At 40.9% G+C, this 16,436-nt stretch overlaps 1 protein-coding gene across 1 annotated transcript in view; it reads right to left on the bottom strand.

Annotated features, from left to right (window-relative positions):
• OPN3 (opsin 3) overlaps positions 1-3,745 on the bottom strand; it is a 74,257-nt gene extending 70,512 nt beyond the window's left edge. The window contains exon 1 of the mRNA XM_007942718.2: positions 3,379-3,745. Coding sequence (XP_007940909.1) covers positions 3,379-3,745 — 367 coding nt within the window. The remainder of the gene's footprint in view (positions 1-3,378) is intronic.
• Positions 3,746-16,436: the final 12,691 nt, after the last annotated feature.

Raw genomic sequence — 16,436 nt, forward strand, 5'->3', positions numbered from 1 at the left:
TGATTACCTTTTTTAAATCTTTTTTTTTCTTATAGGTCAGTAGCATAAAGACGTGATAAAGTACATCTAGTCACTCTGAGAATACTATAAGTGATGTATAGTTTTCATTTCTGTATTTCATCTTAGCAGTAAATGTCAAAATGTATCACATGCATTTGTGACTGGAACTCTTCTCTGAAAGAAGAAAATTCAAGAAAGAATACAACTATAAACAATATAAAGGTAATTTCATGCAACAGTAATTACAGTCCCTTGGGGCCTGATTTGTTATCTGGATAGAAACTTCTGCTGAAGCAAGTCATTAAATGCTTTTGCACATATTTTCTAATTTCTTGAAAATGAACAATAGAGATATACCCTCCCAAATCAGGTAATTTGATAATGAAAAACGGAGACAAAAACATCCCACATAAAATAAAGAACAATCAATGTAATAAAACTCTAACTTTTGTTTCAATACGAATATTTGAATAAAACTATAAACAACTATGTGTTTACATTGTGAGAAATGTGTGACTCCATTGTATTTATGGAAACAGATTATAAACTATGTGAATACTGTCATGATTAGGGGTATTTCCAAGGCCAATACAGTAGGTTATTCTAGAACAGCCAGCCAGAAGACCTTCCAAGCCCCAACCACCCACGAGATCTTATAGTAGTAACACGAAAATATGACTCTTTTGACTATTTATTAATAACCAGTGAGGTTATTAATAAAAGATTAATCAGTAAATCAAAACAAATGGCATTTAAAAAAACTTAGGTGTGTAAAATAAGCCTAGTAGGAAAGATATTTATAGCAAATCTTTTTATATGAATATGCATTTGTATGTTGTGTTGTCATTGTTGTTATGTGCCATCGAGTCGGCCCCAACTCATAGCGACCCCTCCTTGGGTAGTAGATTGCCCCATCTTCCTTCCGAGGAGTTGCCAGTGGGTTTGAACTGCCAGCCTTTTGGTTAGCAGTCAAGTGCCTTAGGCACTATGCTACCAGACTAGGTTCATATATTAAAATATCTTAACATAAACAACTTACATCTACTTATAACATCTGAATAAGGTATTTTTGTATTTTGCCAGACTTTGGCTCTATGACCTGAATCTCTGGAACCTGTTAATTTTCAGCATATTCCACATGCAGAACACTATGTGGCCAGAGGTAGAATAGCCAAAGGGCTAAAGGGCACACTCACCTAGAAGTCTTTACAGTAAAGCACAGCTTTTACTTCCTCACACCTGTTTGGGGGCTGCCCTCCACACTGCTAGAGGGGCCTTTCTAGCACTCATTATCACAAAGAAAGAATGAGAGCTCTTTGAACTCTGATTTTCCTTTGTTTAGCCAGCACAATCTGGATTTAACCTAAATTAGGCTAACTAATTGTTTTGGATAATAAAAATACCAAACTAAACCTGCTGCCATAGAGTCGATTCTGACTCAATGACCCCCATTGGATTTCTGAGGTGGTAAATCGTTATGAGAAGCTGATGGCTCCGCATTCCTTCAACAGAGTGGCTGATGGGTTTGAACCGTCAACGTTCTGGTTAGTAGCTTTAGGGCACTGTGCCACCAGAGCTTCTTCTTAATAATACCAAACCGAAAAAAAACTGCCGTCAAGTGGCATCCGACTCACAGCGATCCCTCCTCAGGTTTCCGAGGCGGTATCTCAATGGAAGTAGATTGCCCAATCCTATACTACCACTGCAAATGGAACTTAAATGGACTAGTTTATTGAACTAACTGATCAGCTTAACTACAATGGCTATTCTACTAGTCCTGTCTAATCAAAACCTCTGCCACACTCCCTGAGAAACCAGGAACTGCACACAGAATAAAGCAGTTGCCTGACCTATTCATTTATGTATGTAAGCATGGCTGAATTATTCTGTCTTCTTCTAGCAGGGCGTGAAAAGAGTGACAGAACCCATGAGGATATGTGAAGAAGTGTGATTATAGTAAGTGCTTATTCTTAGCTTAGAAGGAGATAGTTAAGACTTGCGGCTGTAAGCAATGGGAGAGGACTGCTAAGACCAGGTACATTTTAACCTAAGGATATTAAAGGAGTCATCAAAATATATAGCCAGACAAGACCTTAGAGAACATTAGTTCAACTACTCCATTATAGAGATGAGAAAACTGGGGAGTAACTGCTTACTGGGGAGTTGGGAGAAAACAGAATTATTGAGACAATCAAATTAATGAAATTATGATTCTCAATGACATTTTTTCATTTTCTTCAAAATATCCAAAAAATGAATCATTAACAAAAATTATATTTGGGTTTGTCACAGCATAAGAGGTGGGTGAACAAGAACTATTTTTGATGGTAATACACAAAGATTTTGTTCTCCTTTTAGCTGACAAGATTAAAAGCCATCGTTAATTATCAGTGTATTTCTGGATAGAAAATGAACTTTAAGATCTGAAAAATACACATTTCTATTTCAAATCATTGTTCAAATTAAATAATTTCATTCCCTAGCTTAGAAAATCATGTCTTCCAATGAAATGCTGGGTTGAGCATTTCTTAAAATGTCAACTTTCAGTGAGATTTAGTTCTTCCATGAGGATTAAAAGTATTGTAGAGATAAAATTTCAATTAACAATCAAGTTGTTTAATGAAGCTACTGGTCACACAACTAATTGTTTATCTGAGCTGGCATTCTCACCTTAGATTTGGTGTCATGGCACCTATAAAAAGGAAAATACAGTAAAAATAGCTTACAGGGCACATGCTAATTTGCTTCCTTGAGGACTTGAATGAAACTTTCTCACTTCCTAGCATTCAAAGGTTTACAACTGCTAATGAGCAAAAGAAAAAAAAAATTACCATCCTACTATTTTCGGTTTCTACCTCTCATTTTTGGGAAAACAAAAATTGTATACGAATTAAGTTTCTTCCCGTCACCCTCCCCCTAATTTCCACGACTTAATCACTCTTCTTCGTTGAATCTCCTGATTCTACTTTCCTCGTTTTTTTCCTCAAAATGCAAAAGCCGTCCTTGGGTGCTCTGTGGAATTATTGCAGGTGGTGAAAGAAAAGAATGGAGATGAGCTTGACAGCAGCTGGACAGTTACGGAGGGACTGGAGCCAAAGGAGTAAGAGATGAAGACTAGATGGGGTTTAGGGTCACAGGAGCGGAACCGAAAGGTCGTCAGCGCTAGGGTGGGAAGAGCCAAGGAAAGGATGTAAGTAGGCTGTGCAGATGGGGGTCGTAGGGCGGGAGGAGAGACGAGGTTAGGGGAGGCTGGTGGGAGGGGCTGCAGGCAGGGCAAGCGGGAGCACTAAGGTCAAGCTGGAAGGAACTGGCGGCACTGTAGGGGACGGGAAGTTTGCAGTAGAGGGGAAGATGCTTCCTCCTCCCCGCCCAACTCACCAAAGAGGCTGCTGCTAAACCCGTCCCACACGCAGCCTACGGTGTCCCAGACCCAGCCGTTCCTCAGGCAGGACACGAAGGTAAAGGTGACCCCAAAAAGGGACACGAGCAGGTCGCTGAGGCTGATGTTGACCAGAAAGAGGTGAGTCGGCGTGCGGAGTCTCTGGAACTTGTAATACAAGACCAACACCAGCAGGTTGTTGCCGGCACCCAGCAGCCCAATGGAGCCGACCAGCAGCGCCAAGCGCTCGTAGGTGTCGGAGCTGAAGAGAGGCGTGGGGCTGAGCGTGCCCTCCGGCCCCTCTGCACCCGAGACTCCGCCGCCCTCCCACAAGGCCCGGACGCCGCTGCTGTTCCCCGAGTACATGGCCCGGCGCCGGCGTGCTAGCCAGGAGGAAGCACTTAACGTCCGGCGCGGCTCGCAGCGCGCTCAGCACTGGGTAGGGCTCGAGCTTCCCTGCCAGCTGTGGGCATTGTGCGCCGAGAGGCCGCCGCAGCCGCGCGCCTGAACTGGGAGGCGTCGCCCTAGGCCGCCCCCTCCCCACCGGGTTCACGCACCCCACCGGCTCCCCAATCCCCACCGCCCTTTCCTCTTTGCCTGTCCTCGTTGCCCCGCCCCTCGCACGCGAGTCCCCGCCGGCTCACCCATCCGGCGCGTCCTCGTAGCCCCGCCCCTCCCCGCCGCGCGTTCCCGCGTCCCCGCGTCCCCATCCGGCGCGATCTTGATGCCCTGTCCCTCCATTCGGGCCCACCTTACCCCTCACCCTGGAACCTCAGCGTGCGCCTGTGGGTGTGGACTAGCATAGGGCCGAGCCTAGAGGATAGGGCTGGAGGGCCAAACATCAACCTCAAAGCCTCCTCACACAGTCTCCCCTACCTACCCGGAAAGCGTCGGGTCTATCTGCACGTTCACTACTTAATTATGTATTCATTCATAAATATTTATGACGCCATCCCGTGCTAGGGAGAGGGTTGGATGAGGGACTCACTCTAGGCTTTTCTGCTTATGGAGCTGGTAATAACTTGCCGACAGACAGCCAACAATATCCACCTCCATCTCTGTACACTTGATGCAAACAGAAGAAAATAAAACTCATTGACAAATTTAAGGGTAAGGCAACAGCCAAACGCTCTACAAATAGGAACACCGAGGAAGAAATAGGCAAATCAATAGAGAGGTGCCTTCTAGACTTTCTTGAGAGTTGGAGAAGGTGCTCAAGAGCCTCTAAAAGAATACACGTTGCAGTGGTGAGGGGTAGGAAGGCAGCCACCCTCAGAAAATTTCAGGATAAGGGAAGGAAGGAAATGGCATAAAAGTGTGACTCAGAAGATAAGCCCCAAGCTGAGCCCCAAGACCTGCCAATATTGCCCTTCCTATCCCTTTCTAACATGCTAGTTGGCTGTCCTGTCAACTGTAACTAGCTGTGAATGTCCTGGGTGTGCCCCCAGAGCTTCCAACCTAAATCTACCAGTATAGAGAGGCAGGTGCTTTATTTAGAACAGCACGTTTTAGATTGAGCCTTTTCCCTAGTGGGAGCTCTGGTGGCATAGTGTCTAAGGCATTTGACTGCTAACCAGAAGGCTGGTGGTTCAAACCCACCCACCAGCCACTCCTCGGAAGGAAGGTTGGGCAATCTACTGCCATAGTGATACAGCCTCGGAAATCCAAGGACGGGTCGCTATGAGTCAGATCCAACTAGATGGCAATGAGTTACCCCAGAAGCAATGAAAAATACAGCGCAACTGAAATATAGGTTGTGAAGGTGATCACACTTTGTAAGGGCCACTTTTGCCTCTTTGGTGCACAGTCCTTAGCAAGGCCTCAGAGGAGGACCTCAGACGTGATCCAGACCTGCACCCCGTCTTGGACACAGGTTAGATAGTGTTGTGGAAGGGCAAAGCAATCGCCATCCGTGAGGATGTTTACTAGTCTTACCGTCATTCAAAAGACCAGTAAAGACTGACTAAACCAAACCAAAAAACCAAACTCGCTGCCATTGTCAATAAATCCTCATTCCAAATTCCCTGGAGACAGAATCTAATTGGCTTGGTATCAGCTCTCCACCCTGGCCCAAAAATAATAGCACAGGGCACTGTGCTCTACCCTCAAAACCTTGACTTTCCTTTAAGACTTCTCATCTGTCATCTGTGAGACTATCTAACCCATATACCACCTTAAAAATATTTAATTTTATATTCTTGATTTGGACAACTATTGAACAAATTCACTGTGTTTCATATCCACTATATTTCCCACCAGCCACTCCTTGGAAGGAAGGTTGAGCAATCTACTTCTGTAGTGATACTGCCTCGGAAACCCAAGGAGGGGTCTCTATGAAGCAGATCAGACTCCACTGCAGTGAGTTAGGGTCAGTGTATTTCCAGTATAAGGCAAAAACAAGCTCACTGCCATGGAGTTGATTCTGACTCACAGTGACCCTTATAGGGTTTCCAAGGCTGTAAATCTTTACGGAAGTATTGCCCCATCTCCTCCTATACAGCTGTTGATGGGGTTGAACTGCAACCAAATGCCTTACCCACTGTGCTGTTGTTTTTGTTGTTGTTATGGGCCATTGAGTTCTCAAATACTAGTTGAACGAATGAATGGAGAAGGACCCACTGTATTTTTTCTAAAATATTCATTCATTCATTTTTTGGCACTGAGTCCCTGCTCTCATGAAGCTTACATTCTGGTATTGATGGGGGAGTGGACAACAATCTAAGGCCAGACCACCACCTGTTGAAGAGTAATAATAACAGAACATGAAGAGGAGTAAGAAGTTTTTGACAAATTTTAAGAATTTTGGTGAGTTGATTTTTGCAATACTATGAAATGTTGAGGATCTTACACTTAACAGAAACAGGCAATAACACCACAAAAATGATTTTTCTTGTCAGTAATAATATGTTTCTATTCAATTTCAGAATTGTCTAATGACAGAATAATGGCAAAATATTACAACTTTAAAATTAAGTACAAATTGTGTTTGCATCCCACTGTATCAGAGTAGAGGTAAACAGATGTAACCAATTTATCAACAAGCTGGACTTGGTAGAGTACAAACAAAAAAGTAACTTAATCTTTCTCCCTGGTGACACAATGGTTAAGCACTCAGCTGCTTGGCTCTTCAGGAGAAATACTTGGCAATTCGCTCCCATAAAAATTACAGCCTAGAAAATCCTATGGGAGCAATTCTACCCTGAAGCATGGGGCCACTGTGAGTCTATATTGACTCAATAGCACCTAACACCAGCAACAGTGACAAAGCTTTTCTGGTAACTTTCAGTCAATATAAAGTCTAGACCATTGAAACTTTAAAACTCATCAAAACTCATCCTTCTGACCCCCCAAACTAGAGAACTAGTATTGAGACCAATCTTCAGGCATTCAAAATTACTTATAAACATCATGCTCTTTGTGGTTTCTTGTAAAAAAGTTGTCATTCCTCTTTTTGCTATCAATTAACTTTTATGGCTTGAGCAATGGGTTAAGGCAGTAGGTAAAATATCACAGTAGCATGGTAAAAGTCAAGCCCCTGGGGAGAAAGTTGGCATGATAATGAAATATGCTTACATGATAATGAGGTGTTGTAACTCTTTTCAACTGTGCATGCTTACAGTGTTTGTGTATGTTTAACCTTGTCTAAACCTGTGATAATGTCACCTTTTTGGCTCATCAACCTATAAAAACAGCAAGCAGCTCCCAGAAGACAGATAGAATCTGAGGCTAGGTCCCTCTCTGTCTCATTTAGCACATTGAAGAATAAAGCTCTCTCTTTCATTCACTTCAGTATGGCAACAGTCATACCAGGCACTGATTTGCTTTGGATAACAGAACCTGCTTCAGGCCTGGAGACCTTTTTGAAAGGGGAGGGAGTCAGAGACCAGGAGACAACCAAGTGAGCTTTTCCCATTTCTTTGATCTACACTACCTGTAGATATGGCTTTGGGCCTCTTGGGGATTGCCAGGAAAAAAGCTTCCTTCATTGGTAAAATTGATGTTGTCACTCTGATTGTAGCAAATTTTAAGTGCTAGTTTTTCTCTTTTAGAGTAATTTGTGAGTTCTGTACAGTTCCTTTTGTCACCGAGGCTCTTTCTTCCACAACTCCCTTGATATGGTAATCGTCGACTGGAGGTTTTGTTTTGCCCTTCAGCCCCTTGGTTAGAGTTTCCTAGCCCCTGTAAGCATTCTCCACCATTGGGGTCCCTCCAAAGATGACCCACTCTGGCACCCTTACTCAAGGTCTGCATCTGGCCTTCTGGAAATATCCATGCATCACTGCCCCACCAAATTATGCAAGTACTATGCTGAAGGGAATCTGACTAGCCCTCGTCTCCTCCCTTCAGTCCATCTTACATGGAAAGAAATGGAGAAAAGTTATGGCACCTCGACTACTGACAATTCTCTCCAAAGTACTTACTAAGGGTCTCTTCAACCTTCTCTTAAATAATTTGAGGGTGAATGGGCTAATGCATGTAGAACTATCCAGGACTTTCCTTTAAAAATCAAGTCTACTGTACTGTGGGACCCTCCAAAGCAGAAAGAGGTCCATTTTAATATCCTTCTACACAAAAGTATTGGGAGCTGTGGTGGCATAGTGCCTAAGGCATCTGAATGCTAACCAGAAGGCTGGCAGTTCAAACCCACCAGCCACTCCTTAGAAGGAAGGTAGGGCAATCTACTTCCGTAGTGATACCACTTTAGAAACCCAAGGAGGGGTTGCTATGAGTTGGTTCTGACTCGATGGCAGTGAGTGAGTGAGTGACACAAAAGTATTAAGCACTTTAGTTACTCTGCACTTGAAGCCAAGTTTAACTCCCTCATCCTTTCTATAACCATTCCAGACCCTAGTTGGAAACAGATGAGGGGGCATAATTCATTTCCTTAAAGTTGTTTTTCAGAACACCAGCTGAGACCAACTTGAAGTCAGTTAAAACCAGTTCAGATCTGTTTTGGCTCACATGTGCAGTGGAAGAAATAGAACGAAATTGCTCTGAATTAATATCTCCTCCTTTGCCTAAGCCATGATCAGCTGATGACAGGAAGTTGGTATAACTCATGCAACTCAAAAGCTCACTGAATTAAAAATGACCATCCTTTTAAACAAGGATGAAAAAACTTCAACCAATCTCCTGCCAATTCACACCCAAATTCCTGGAATTTATATGACTGTGTGTAGTCCCCCATTTCTTGAACACTACAAAAACTATACCCCAACCCCCACTCGAGGAGTCAGATTTGGGTAGGCCCCTGTCTCCTACTATGCACATGGCAATAAATTATCTTTCTCATCTCTCAAGTATTTGTTGTATGTGAACTGATTTGGCTTGCTCATGAACCAGGCAGGGACTAACTTTAGCCTGGTATCACACTTAGGAGCAAGTTTCATGCAGGAATGGGCAAAGTTTGGTTGTGTCATGCATAAAATCATCAGAGCCAATCGGACAGCAACTAACAACAATAACAACACAAAAGAGTTAAATCATCACAACATATGTGAAGAAAGTTCTTTGCAAATTATCAGGAGTGGGCAGAATGGAGACAAGGTTTTATCTGTCATTTTTGCTTAGAATAACTGATAACTCCCAGCCTTTTACTTGTTACATGAAGGACAGCTGCGAGGTAACTTCAACCCTCACTAAATCAAGTAATTACTTTCCCAGGGCTCGGAACACATTCTTCTTTGCCTCTCTAACCTTAGTTCTCTGATGAGAAGCAGAGAGCCCTTACAGAAAATCTTGCCAAATATATCTACACCTCTTTCTGCCTTAGAAAATGTAATTTCGTGAATGTAATGATTTTTTTTTTTTTTTAAGGCTCTGGCATGCCTTCTAATTCTGAATGTTGACTCTCCTTGTGCACTCAGCTCCTCAGATGTAAAAGATGTAGGGATCAGTGTAATGTATATACTGTATACCTATACCTCTCTATAGCTCCCCCAAAATAGATAAATTTGTTTTACAAATTATATCTCATGTATATCCTTGCTCTTAAAAAGCACAATTTGATTGACCAAGGAGGTAAGGAAGAGTAAATATTCAATTCCTGAAGGAATTTTGTAGTTAGGTTATGAATAATTTAAAATATACAAATAGAAAGGAGCTCTGGTGGCATAGTGCCTGAGTCATTTGACTGCTAACCAGAAGGTTGGTGGTTCAAACCCACCAGCCACTCCATGGAAGGAAGACTGGACAAACTACTTCCATAAAGATTTACTGCCTCAGAAACCCAAAGGGGGTCACTATAAGTCAGAATGGACTAGAGGGCGGTGAATTTGTTTTTTGGTATATAAATAGATCTACACCAACACTCAACAAGAGAAATTTTGATACAGTTGGGACAAAAAGAACATCTACAAGTTTTCTGAGAGGGAAAAGGAAGGTTATATACAAAGCATCAGGGATCACAATAGCTTCAGCAACAAAAGCAGTTCAGAATAGGCTTCTTAACAGCAATACTAGAAGCAAAAAGACAGTGGCACAATCCCTTCAAAATACTGCTAGGAAATAACTTCCAACCTAGAATTCTGTACCCACTTGTCTTAGTTATCTAATGCTGTTATAACAGAAATAGCACAAATGGGTGGCTTTAATAAACAGAATTAATCTCTCCCAGTTTAGGTGGCAGGAAGTCTGAATTCAGGATGCTCCCTCTAGGAGTAGGCTTTCTCTTTCTGTAGGCTCTGTTGTTGTTGTGATGTGCCATTGAGTCAGACCCAACTCATAGCAATATCACTATGGAAGTAGATTGCCCAGCCTTCCTTCTGAGTGGCTAGTGGGTTTGAACTGCCAGCCTTCTGGTTAGCAGGTAAGTGCCTTAGGCACTACGCCATCAGAGCTCCCTCTGTAGGCTCTAGAGGAAAGCATTTGTCTCTGAGCTTCTGCTCCTGGATGATCTTCATGTAGCTTCATGTCTCTTCCCTCATCTCTGCTTCTTTTTTGTTTTACTTGTTTAATCTCTTTTATGTCTCAAAAGAGATTCATTTAAGATACCCAATATTAATCCTGTCTTATTAACATAACAAGGACAACCTGTTCCAAACAGGCATAGGATTAGGATTTACAACACATGTTTTTGGGGAATGAAACTCAATCCATCACACCACCTAAACACTGATCAAATGTGAGAGAAGATGAAAGATATTTTCAGATATGCCAGATGTCAAAAGCTTATCTTTCAGGCACTGATTCTAGATGTAAGCCACTTAAGAGGGAATAAACCATGGGAAAGAAAGATCTAAGATATAGAAGATAAGGAATTCCCAAAATGATGGTGAAGGGAGATTGCACCAGTCTAGACAACTGCATGTGACTCAAGAAACAGATGTGTTATTACCAAGGTGATTTCTGCTCTCTGCTGGCATAGTGCCTAAGGCATTTGACTGCTAACCAGAAGGCTGGAGGTTCAAACCCACCAGCCACTCCTCAGAAGGCAGGTTGGGCAATCTACTTCCTAATGATACCACCTCAAAAACCCAAGAAGGGGTTGCTATGAGTTGGATCTGACTCACCGGCAGTGAGTTATCATCCTTTTATCCTGAAAATGCCTGGCTGAGCCTGGCCCAGGTTCTCAGCAGGATCTGGTTGGCCAACACCACACACTGTTAAAGCTCCTGTCCTCTCTCTGCTCTGCTACTTGTATTAGCTGAGAATACAGTTCACTCCAGAGGAGTTCTTCAGCTTATCCTGAGAACTAGAGGTTCTTAAAGTAGAAAATACAGAGTGATCTATTGTTTCTGACAGGATTTCTGCCAGAGAGCCTGTACCTGGCCCACATTACTGACCTACTGATGACCCAACCATGGGCCTTGTGTAATGGTCTTGACTGCTGATTTTATGTACATGTGCTTCTAAATACTCAGGGAAGATGAAGCCAAACTGTGGCTTAGAGAAACCATTCCATCTATGTTTTTCTGTGGCCTTTCTGTAACAGTGGCAATATTATTTCTTTCTTTACATAGCTAGATTTGTGTTTGCTTCTGAATGTTTATATTAATCACCTTTCACAGTCATTTATATGTAAAAAGTAATTAATACAATATTTGAGAAAAATAGATGCATATTTTAAAAAGAAAAATTATACATACAAAGGATATTAGAAACATGGAAACACATTTTTTAAATACTACACTAAAAAACTATTATAAAAATTATAAAAAATAATTTTTTTATTAAAAAAATAATCTGCACAGGTCTATTGAAACTGTGTGAAATTATCAAATTATATTGCCTGGGCCTAGATGGCAAAATTCTAAAAACAAAAAACAAAACAAAACGAAAGAATGAATTTTGTAAGTGTGATAGAAACATAGGTGATTTCTTTTAGTATTTGGTAATTTTGTGGTTATGTTCATTTTTACAATTGATAAAATACAAGTGCAAATGCATCTGGTAGCTCTGTAAATGGCTGTAACAATAGCTCTGGATTGCTCCACTGCCCTAATAGGCATTTATCCTTACTGTCTTCACACCCCTTCCTCCCATTCTTTCTTGACCCTCCATTTCACTGGGACAGCTCTTATCGACGTTACCAATAATCCACATTTCAATGGTTAATGTTTAGTTCTCACCTTAAGTGATCTTTCAGCAGTATTTGGCAGAGTTGACTACTCCTTTTTATTTTAAAGTTGTTCTGTAAATGTTTCAGTATGTATTTCCTAAAATATAAGACACAATAGAACCACAATACCATCACAAAACAACAAACCAAACCTACTGCCATTGAGTCGATTCCGGCTCATAGTGACCCCCATTGGGTTTTCAAATGTGATTAATCCTTATGGAAGTAGATTGCCCCAATTTCCTTCCACAGAGCAGCTTGGAGGGTTTGAACATCCAACCTTCTGATTAGCAATTAAATGCCTTAGGCACTGCACCACCAGAGCTCTTTATAATACCATTATTACATCTAAATTAATTAATAATTTTTTAAAGTTGTGATTTGGGTGAAAGTTTACAGAGCAAATTCATTTTCCATACAGCAGTTCATACACATATTCTTTCATGATATTGCTTGCAATCCCCACATTATAAGGGCTCTCTTCCCATTTCTTCCCTATGGTTATCTTTTCCTGTGTCTGTCTTTCCTATGCATTCTTGCCCTCTGAGGTATCTCCCTGTGCAAATACTAACCTTCTGATCGCCTATGATTGATTGTTCTAACCAGTGTAATTACTTGCTGTAAATGATTGCCTTATATGCCTGTCTGTTGTTTGACTGGAAACCACATGAGTGAGTTCAATTCCAGACCTAAAAGGTGACGAGGTCTATAGTCTTGGGGGTTTCACCAGTTTCTATCAGACCAACAAACCTAGTCTTTTCTTTATGATTTTGATTTTTTTTTGCCACGTATTTCTCCCACTCTATCTAGGATCTCCTACCTTGATCCCTTTCCAAGTGGTTGACAGTGGTAGCTGGGTACCATCTAGTTCTTCTGGTCTTATGGTCATGTCGGTTGAGGTTCGAATGATCAATGATAATTTTTTAATATCAGATATCTAGTTGTTGCTATTAGATGCTGTCGAGTTGGCTGTGACTCATAGCGACGATATGTACAACAGAGCAAAATAGTGCCAGGTTGTGTGCCATCCTCAAAATCATATCTAGCAAGCATTCTAATTTCCACTTGTGTCATAAATGTCACAATTATGTCAATTTTTTGGTTGTTAAGTCAGGATCTAAATAATATCCACACATTTGATTGGCTGGTATGACTTTAAATTCCCTTTCAATCTATAAGTGTCACCAAATCAAGAAGGGAGTGTGTCAGGGTTATATCCTCTTATCATCCTTATTCAATCTGTATGCTGAGCAAATAATCCGAGAAGCTGGACTATATGAAGAAGAATGTGGCATTAGAATTGGAGGAACAATCATTAACAACCTGCGATACACTGATGACACAACTTTGCTTGCTGAAAGTGAGGATGACTTAAAGTACTTACTGAAGACTGAAGAATACAGTCTGCAGTATGGATTACATCTCAATATAAAGAAAAGAAAAATCCTCACAACTGGTCCTATAAACACATTATGATAAATGGAGAAAAGATTGAAATTCTCAAAGACTTCACATTGCTTGGTTCTACAATCAAGGCCAGTGGAAGCAGCAGTCAGGACCTCAGACGATGTATAGCACTGGGAAAATTGGCTGCAAAGTGCTGAAGAGCAAAGATGTCTCCTTGAGAACTAAGGTGTGCCTGACACAAGCCATGGTATTTTCAATCGCCTCATATGTGTGTGAGAGCTGGACAATGAATAAGGAAGACTAAAGAAGAATTTATGCTTTTGAGCTATGGTGTTGGCAAAGAATGCTGAAAGTACCATGGACTGCTAAAAGAACTAACAGGTCTGTCCTGGAGAAAATGCAGCCAGAATGCTCTGTGGAGATGAGAATGACCAGACTTCATCTCACATACTTTGGTCATGTTGTCAGAAGGGACCATTGCCTGGAGAAGGATGTCATGCTTGGTAAGGTGGAGGGTTGACGAAAGAGGGGAAGGCCCTCAACGAGATGGATTAACATGGTGGCAGCAGCGATGGCTCAAGTATAGCAACAATCATGGTCTGGGTGACGTTTTGTTCTGCTGTGCATAGGGTTGCTATCAGTCAGAGACGACTTGACGGCACCTAAAAACGGTGACCATTTTTTTTCCTTCCATGTAACTTCTTTCTTGAATAAATTGGATTGTTCATTCAATGGCTCCTTCCTTATTGAAACACATTCTTCTCTTGGCTGCTGAGCTACTCCTTTCTCTTGGTTCTCCTACTTCATGAGTCCCTCCTACTTAGTTTCCTTCAGCTGTTCTTACTGATCTGTCTGACTTCTGAAACTAGAGTGCTCAGTGTTCAATCATCAGCCTTCTTTCTTCTTTATCTGCATTGATCCCTGGGTGATCCCATCCAGTCTAATGGCTTTAAATACCACCTAAATGCTGATGACACCCAACCTCTTCCTTGAGCCCTAGACTCTTATATCTGTCTGTCAACATTCACAACTGTTTATCTAATAGACATCTCAAATTAACATATTCCAAACAGAGAGCTCTTAATACTCCCCCCAAAATATGCACCTCCCACAGACTTGCTCCTTTAAGAAAGTAAATGACTGCTCTGTGCTTTCATATCTTGGGCCAAAATCCTCAGAGGATTGACTCTTCTCCTGTTTTCACACTACACATACAATTCATTAGCAAATCCTGTTACATCTACCTTCATGATATATGACCACTTAACACTACCTCCATCACTAGTTCCCTAATCTAAAACACTCTTAGCTTTTACCTGGATTATTGAAATTGCCACCTAAGTGGTTTACCTGCTTCTTCCCTTTTTGTTCTTCAGTTTATTCTCCAAAAAGCTGCTGGACCAATCCTTTTCAAAGGTAGGTCAGATCATGTCATTATTCTGCCCAAAAACTTTCACTCAGAGTAAAGCTGAAGTCCTTACAGCAGCTTATTAAGTCCTACCTGATCTGGGCACCATGCCCTGCTTCTCTGATCTTATCTCCTTTCTGCTCTCCCTCACTCCCATCACCCCAGTCACACTCACCTCTTTGATGAAGTCCAGTTTACATTTTTTTTTCCTCTTATTTCTCATGTTTTTAGTGTTATATCTAAAAATCTGTTGCTTAAAAGAAAGTCCCAAAGATTACTCCAATATTTTGTTTTAAGAGTTTTGTGGCCTTAACTCTTACCTTTAAATCATTGATCCACTTTAAGGTAATCTTCATATATGGAAATGTGGACATCCAGTTGTCCCAGCACCATTTATCAAAAAGACTATTCTTTCCCACATTGAATATCCATTGGCACTCATGAAAATGAATTGGCCATAGATGTATGGGTTTATTTCTAGATTCTTCATTTTATTCCATTGATCTATATGTTGATCCTTATATCAGTACCACACTGTTTATATTACTGTAGCTTTGTAGTATATTTTGAAATTGGAAATTGTGAGTTCGTTACTCACTACTTTGAAAACTTTAAGGGGGGAAAAAAAGAAGGAATAATAGAGTTAGGAGATTTTTCTATATATAAAATCTTATTTTTCTTTCCTAATAGGTAGTAGCCAGAACTGGATATCAAAGAGACAGTACTGGATCTGGCAGTGCCCAGCATAGCACCTATTTCACCTCTGAATTAAGATCTTGCTGAACATTTTCAAAGATGCACTACCAAGAGGTGGGAACTTTATTAACTGCCCAAAGCACAAGAAGTTAGCTATTTGTTGATAAAATATTAGACAACCTCTCCTCATAAAAAGTTGAAGATTGGAAAACTTGAATCAATAGCAATAGCAATTAATGTGATCGGAGATTGGAAATGGAGAAGATATGCAGAGAGGCCTCTATATATTCAACTACTGACACTTTCAAAAATCTTCTTGACAATCAGAAACTATGTCTTCTCCATTTCTAGCTTTCTTTGTTTATGAAGGACAATGCATAAAGGAAGGAGAGGCATTTTTATTCTCTATGACCTCTCAAAATGTCTTCATTGGTGGGAGACATTACAGGTCCTAAAACACATTTTTATGTTTAGAAGTTCAAGTTTCTAAACATGAACTAGTATAGCTATTCTCCACAACATCTTGAGGAAGGCAAAAATGTTTGAGGTAAGAGGGAATGTAGGAAAAAGAAAATAATGCCCAGTTTCATTGTTCTCAGGCAATGTATACTCAAACATGCACACAATTTGTGGGGGGGAGGGGAAACAAACCTCAAGCTTCTCCTTTTGAGGGAAGTAGGGTGTTATGAGACATTATGATGCGATGAGGACCATATGAAGGACACTGGTAACATTATGAAGTCAGGATTTTTACTGAAATATTTGCCTGTATGAAATGCATTAGACCAAAGTCAGCTTTCCTCCCTGCTAGTATCCTAGAGGCAAATCTTACTCTTATCGACAGTATGGTATTTTAAAATCAAAGGAATGAAAACTAGGACAAAAATTAAGACTACAGGAAGGCATTATAACAACTGGATGATTTACCAAGTTGGCAATTTTGTACTATTATTTCTGTACAGAAATAAAAGATTTCCTATGTCCTT

The sequence above is a fragment of the Orycteropus afer genome, unplaced genomic scaffold (assembly GCF_000298275.1).
Source record: "Orycteropus afer afer isolate SDZICR_OR568_19922 unplaced genomic scaffold, OryAfe1.0 scaffold00096, whole genome shotgun sequence".
Classification (NCBI taxonomy): domain Eukaryota; kingdom Metazoa; phylum Chordata; class Mammalia; order Tubulidentata; family Orycteropodidae; genus Orycteropus; species Orycteropus afer.